The 6,952-nt window shown below is 34.7% G+C and overlaps 1 protein-coding gene across 2 annotated transcripts; it reads left to right on the top strand.

The window, feature by feature from the left end:
• Positions 1 to 928: 928 nt before the first annotated feature.
• Positions 929 to 5,936, top strand: LOC131030363 (jasmonate-induced oxygenase 2). 2 transcript variants are annotated; one of them, XM_057961158.2, is made up of 4 exons: positions 929 to 1,656; positions 3,485 to 3,587; positions 3,729 to 3,806; positions 5,315 to 5,936. In XM_057961158.2, exons 1-4 carry the CDS (start codon positions 1,157 to 1,159, stop codon positions 5,579 to 5,581), a joined length of 948 nt encoding a protein of 315 aa, XP_057817141.1. In that variant the 5' UTR covers positions 929 to 1,156; the 3' UTR covers positions 5,582 to 5,936. The 2 variants fall into 2 exon arrangements, with proteins under 2 accessions (XP_057817141.1, XP_057817140.1); XM_057961157.2 differs by having other exon boundaries at positions 930 to 1,656; positions 3,485 to 3,806.
• The last annotated feature ends 1,016 nt before the right edge of the window (positions 5,937 to 6,952 follow it).

Here is a 6,952-nt window from a genome sequence, read left to right as displayed (position 1 = left end):
TTGCTTTTCTCACAAAATTTGACGAACTTTGACAAATTGACAATTAAGATAGTTTTTTCATGGTTGTGAACAAGACTCAAAGATATTTTGTCCTAGGATGAGTCTATTTTTCTTCTTAAGGTCAGATCTATTAGAAAATGGATAGGAAGTCATAGATCTATTGCTCTTATACCATGTTATAGTTTATAGCTAATCCCATAGCTCCCAAAAATCACCTACAACCAAAATGCCTATCATATGAGAAGAGGAAAAACCATGATTGATGTTATGCAACTTTGAGAGAGAATTGGTCCAAATAGAAATTTGATACTAAAATTAATCTATAAATGAATTTGATAGATTACAATGGATACAAAGAATGCTTATAAAAACATAATGATAAAAATGTAGATGAAAACTCTTAGAGAGGATTATAAGAGATTTTCATATGTGTCCATATCATAATGAATGAGACAACATGCCCTAAATATAACTCAATCTAGTAAAATAAAAAAAACATTTATAAGTGATTATCTTAATTACTTTAACAAAAAATAATTCAATTAGATTTTATATAGATTCATATAATACAAGAATAAGCAAACTAGGCCATAAAATAAGCATTATACAATCATTTTTTTGTACCTCATAACATTTTTATGATATACAAGTAAATTTTTTAAAATAACTCTTACATAAAATAAAGTGAAGAAAGAAAAAATACAATAAAAACAAATGTTCTTATATTCTTCCACCTTTTTTACATAATTTTCTAAAATATAAATATACTAGTTTTTTAAATTAAATATAGTAAATTTATATTCATAACATTAATAACAATTTATCTAATTAAAATTAAAAAAACTAAAAACAAATATATTTAAAAAAATTGTAAAATCTCCTCACAAGTTTTACAATGTACAATTACAAATTAGATCCAGCCCTACAGTTTTTCTACCTGTTTCATCAAAATAGAAAAAGATTCTATACTATTTTTTTCCTCGCTGCTGCAGCTTAAATTTCAGGAGAAAACGTCCTTCAGCAGCCCCATGGAGACATGGGTAATAGCGGGCACACCTGCAGCAGGAACTAATAATCTAAGACCAATTATCAAGCTCGGGCCATAATCACCATACGCATATATGTCGTGTCACCAGGATTTTGATTAGGACCAGCTATGGATGTTGATGACAAGAGTGGAGAGCGTGTTGAGAGAGTGCAGGCACTAATACAAGATGGGAATGGGCTGCAATTCATCCCGAAGGAGTACGTGCAACCTCCAGGCCTAAGGCCCAACCTTGTCAATTACAAATCTTCATTTGCCCAGGTTCCGGTCATAAATTTATTCAATTTCCAGTCAAACAACTTGGATAAAATCAGACAAGATGTTGGCAAGGCCTGCAGAGAGTGGGGCGTGTTTCAGGTAATAAACCACGAGGTACCCACAAGGCTTCTTGATGATATGCGAGATATTGGGCTAAAGTTTTTTGAGACCCCAGTTGAACATAAGTTGAAATACGCCTGCAAATCTGGATCACCTACCTCAGAAGGGTATGGCAGCAAGATGTTGGTCAAGGAAGATCAGGTTTTGGACTGGAGGGACTATTTTAATCACCATACTCAGCCGATATCTAGAAGAAATCCTAGCTGTTGGCCTGACGATCCTCCTTTTTACAGGTCAGTTGAAGGTCATCTTCCTTTCACTGTATTTCGGATTACCATTTAAGAGCCATTTGGATTGTTTTTGGGCCTATTTGGGGTTTGCATTGAAATTGATTGCAAAATTGTAGATTTTGATCAGTGTTGACCAAATTGATTGTAAGATTTTAGGTTTTGATCAGTATTGATCAAATTAACTGTAAGATTGTTTTGCCCTCAGTATGATTTTTCGAGCAGTGTTGATTGAATTGATTTTGTAAGCTTGTTTGATTCTCAATGTGAGCTATGATCAGTAATGTTGCTTTCTCCTATGTTAGATGCGTTTGTGTCTTCATAGTTTAGAATGTCTGCCTCTGTTTCCAAGTTTACAATACTCCTGTGTAGAAGGCTGTATTGTATTTTGCCCAGGGCTGTTTGACAAAAAATCTTGCTTGTTATAAGTTAGAAGTGAATGCTTTCTTGACTATCCAAGGATCAAATCATTTACTAAATTACTTGCATAGAATCCCATTGGTATGGGCTTTTTTTATGGTGCTTGAATTAACATACTGTCACTGGATGGATTTAACCATATAGACAGAGTAAGATTGGTTAACGATGATTTTGTTGACACCATGAGGGACGAGCATCCGTTGACAGGGAAAGCAGATCCTCTTTCATTGCTAATAACCTATTTTGCCGAGCTTTGCATGTTGTTTCTTTCATAGTTCTCTAAGGGACTTCTACCACCCTAGCCCCTTATATTTCTATTGGTTTTATTTTTTTCTTCATATCATATTGCGTCTCTGAACATTCTCTTTGGAAATTGACCAACTCAGTGGATCTGTGTTGTCTTATTACTCAAAGCACTACTGTGGTACAGTAAAAACTTAATGGAAGTTGTGGTAACCCTCCTTACTACCAGGCTGTGTGTATCAAATATGAGTGAATGTTATTCCACAGATCTGACCATACAACATGCTCTGTGACAATTAAAAGCACTAAGCAACATGATGCCAGTCACATAGGTCTCCATTCAAGATTGCAGACAATGGTTCTCAGGCATCGCACCTATAATTTTCCTTATTCTGGTTTTCTTGTGTTACTGTCATTGCCTTTCTCATCACTAACTTGTCTCTGTCTGGTCATGCTCCAGTAAATTTTAGACGAACCTTTGGCTGGGGAATTTTTATATTTAAAAGAACATTTCTCCTTATTGCTCAGAAATTAATCTCAAGACTTAAACTTTCATTTTTTTTGTTTGTTTGTAAACTTTGCCTTTCAAGTCACAAAGTAATCTTTTCCCTTTTCCCACTGCTACTTGTTCATGTGATTCTGAACCTATAGTATCCCCTTACAGTTTGTTTGATGCCATTATATTCTTGAAACCTCAATTTTGCAAAGCCAAAGATAATTCTACAATGGCTACACGGTGAAAAAAGTTGCAGAAGTATCTTAAATCCTCTGAAAGTGAATGATATTTCAGCTTCTGTCTTGCGTCTCAGTTCAAATTTCTCTTTCATTAGAAGCAAAAAAGTTCTTGGAAAATGAGATTATTTTATCAATGTATTGACTGTCAGACATATTGAAAAAAGGAATTCACCAGCTTTGTAAGGAATAATTGATGTTACTTTGAAAATTTGTTTTGGAAGATATTGATTTCAATCATGGACTAGTGGATCTAAATTGAAGTTCTGCATATAACCATACAAAGATATTTACAACTGTGTGGTTTTGATGCCACAGTATGCAAAAGTTTCTATCAAATGAAACTCGGTATGACATGGTCAATTCTTTATCTTATATTTTGTGTTGCTTTTGTTTTGGGAATACATGCCACTAATCAATTGTTTTCCAATTAATGCAGAGAAACAGTGCAGGAATATAGCGAGCAAATCAAGCTGCTTGCTCAAAGGCTATTGGCTGTAATTTCTGAAAGCATTGGCTTGAAATCGACTTATATCCAAGATGTAATTAGTGAACCCTATCAGAATATTACTATCAGTTATTATCCAGCATGCCCTCAGCCAGAGCTCGCTTTGGGTTTGCAAGCACATTCTGATATGGGTGCAATTACCCTTCTAATACAAGATGAAGTAGGTGGTCTGCAGGTTCTTAAAGAGGGGGAATGGATAACTGTGCAGCCTTTGCGTGATGCTATAGTTGTCAATCTCGGAGATCAAACTCAGGTAATTTTCATGGTTTATTTCAATTATAGTAACTATATAATGGGAGATTCAGATTATTGAAATTATTGTTAAACCTTCTTAATTTTTTTGAAAACCTGTCATTTATAGTGCCTTTTTATTCCAGTCATGATCACGTTGGTTTCCAATGACTCCTATTTCATGCACCACATTAGTTATAATTTCTATGAGCTCAGGCACACTATAAAGAGATAATGTGCTATGTTACACTGGGATAAATACCACTGCAAAACCGTCCAAACCCTGCATCTCTATCCGATAAGCATTTTCCAGGTCATAGGGATGGCAATGGATATCCCCTGGCCATCCTTCATTCCCAAGATTATATTGAACGCATCTATGAAACAGCCACTTTGGAGGTGCTACGTCGTGGGGACTTGCAGATGTCCCCAAATTTTTCCCTTTTCAATGCAAGATTATGTTTGAAGTTTCAAACATAATAGTCAGTGTTCCAACATGCTGAATAGACCATTTAACTAATTCATGTTTCGGACTCTAATAAGATTTGCGAATCATTGTTTCCTGTTTGGGAGAGAATCAATGAATAACTAGTAGCATAATAACATATCCAAAGGAAGTGTATGGGAAAAAAGTTAAAAACTGATATACCACCGGGATCCCTAAAGGCCCTCTACCACATTGGTCATGTCCTTGTTGGGGGAGGGAAATCCTCAGTCTCTTCAACCATAAGCTCAATTGCCATTGGTTCTTGTACTTGGCTAGTCAAAATGAATTAGGAATTCAGTGGTCCTGCCTCTGCTACTAATCTACTACTAAATATTCAATGGCTAAGACAGCCTGCTAACCCACCCATTTTGAATCACAAATAGATGAATGTCCTACACCAATAACTGATACCGATAGAAGTTGATAGGCCCCTCTCTCTCTGTTTTGATTTGAACTAATTCAAGCTAATAATAGTTGATTCACGAACTGACGCAATCCATTCTAATCATCTGGTTTAGTTTGAACTGATTCTTTCTGCTGACTCAATGATTAAAACTAACAGATTGACTGTAGACAGAACCTGAGATGACCTTGTCTGTGTGTAGTTGTGGAAGCTTATGTGAACTAAGCAACTTGCGAAAGCAAATTGAAAGTGGAAACAAATAATTTTGAGGAGTTTGTTGGGAAAATCTCTAATTTCCCACCTCATAGGTTCAACAACTTTCACAGCATTTATACAATTAGAGTTGAAACTGTCATATTGATTTTGTATATAACATATTTAATTTATTTCGTCAGGCTTTCCTGACCTTGCATTAGTTAACAATGCTAATTAGATTAGCCTTACCAAAATATAATGATATACAAATTGTATGTGTGATATTTTTTCAAGTTGTGATTTCATTTTGATTAAATCTTGCTCCTGTTTTTGGCATCTATTCCCTTAGAGATTGTGGACATGTGTATTAAAATTTAGTTTGCTCTGCAAGTTTTCTGATCATCAGTGACCTTTATTATGTTCTGAACCATTTATTCTACCACAGATTCTGACCAATGGAACCTACAAAAGTGCCGAACATCGTGCTATAGTCAATGCTCATAAGGCACGTCTTTCTGTTGCAACATTCTATGATCCTTCAAGGCAAACCAGGATACGTCCAGCACCAGAGCTCGTTAGTAAAGATTCCTTGCCTCGGTATAGGGAGGTCCTTTATGGGGATTATGTCAATGCATGGTATACTAAAGGTCCTGAAGGTAAAAGAAACATTGATGAACTTAGCATTAAGGATGAGCATGCTTTTACCCTCTAACTTCTACATTTGCAAGCATTTTGTTGTGAATATGTCTGTAGATGGAACAATCCTGTGTATTAGAACAAGAAATAAGAATGCAATAGTCACTAGTAAGGTATGAAAGTTTAAAAGATTTCTCACAGACCATTTATTATTTCATTCATATATTAAAAATCTCAAGCTACACAACATATTCGTATCCCTTGTTCTTGCTTTTGAGAAGACTGAGGTTCACCTGATTAACTTTGGGAATAAAGTAAATGGTTGTGAATCGACAACTGTCTGAATTGAAGCATAGAAACAATAAACTTCAGGGAATGCTACCCGGATGTATCCTCAAATAAAGTGAATTTCAGAAGACATGTTGATATTACATTGTGACTTTCTTTTGACCTTCTATAAGCTGAATGATCTAATGGAAGGTGCATGTGTTGGAAAAAATTGCAATCTTACAGTATTTCATGTATCAATGGAACATGAATTTGACATCTAGAAAAGGGCACAAGTCAAAGTTGATCTAAGTGGTAAACTTTCTGGAGTCTACATAATCATAGAAGGAATATGAATTATAAGAAAACTTTGTATTTCAACGATCAAGTGCTTAGCATTATGGAAAACTTTCCAGGCTGTTATTCGTTAATTATCTGTTTCCTTAAAAAGTCAAATATGTGCTCTACAATTTTGTAAAATACTTAGATTGATAGGTACGCACCAATTATATCAGCACAAGCAATTAAATATATGCAATGAGCAATAGTTTATAGGGATATAGATTTCTTATTTTACAGAATACAGAGATTTACAATGAATATAGGTTTCTTATTTTACAAAATACAGACATTTACCATGATGGAAAATATATTTCTTTATTTCAATACTCTCTGCCTTGACATACACATCTAACCACACCACCAATCAAAATTTTGAGTTAGGTTAATATGTTAAATTCATTTTTTATTGTCTCTTTGTTCTTGAATGACTTAGAATGCTTAAGAGTAGACACATGCATGTGTGCGCATGCATACACAAATTCATATGAAATAGGTTAATATGTTAACTTCATTTTTTGTTGTCTCTTTGTTCTTGAATGATTTAGAATGTTAAAGAGAAGACACATGCACACATGTACAAATTCGTATGAAAGAGATCACTCTACTGTTTGTTGAGTGCTCTTTCTTGTTTATTGATTAAGAACATATTTTTTTGAAAGTCTCTAGGGAATTTATGCTTCTCTATTCATTGATGACTCTACCTTTTGCCTCATTGTATCTTGCACTCGTCTAATTGATATGGAGGTCAAGCGCTAGAGGTCCTCTTCCAATAGTACATTGCTTTGTCAATTGAGGGTGCCTAAGTGATGAATCTCCTTGGGAGAGGCTAAATTATTTC

Source organism: Cryptomeria japonica, chromosome 2, assembly GCF_030272615.1.
Source record: "Cryptomeria japonica chromosome 2, Sugi_1.0, whole genome shotgun sequence".
Taxonomy (NCBI): Eukaryota; Viridiplantae; Streptophyta; class Pinopsida; order Cupressales; family Cupressaceae; genus Cryptomeria; species Cryptomeria japonica.
The sequence above is the reverse complement of the archived record's forward strand: the minus strand, read 5'-3'. Positions and strand labels throughout refer to the sequence as shown.

Bases quoted from the DNA above. Each gene is read 5' to 3' on its own strand.
- LOC131030363 (XM_057961157.2), top strand. From the start codon at position 1,157: ATGGATGTTGATGACAAGAGTGGAGAGCGTGTTGAGAGAGTGCAGGCA. The intron at 1,657-3,484 runs GTCAGTTGAAGG...CAATTAATGCAG, and splicing joins GACGATCCTCCTTTTTACAG to AGAAACAGTGCAGGAATATA. The intron at 3,807-5,314 runs GTAATTTTCATG...ATTCTACCACAG, and splicing joins ATCTCGGAGATCAAACTCAG to ATTCTGACCAATGGAACCTA.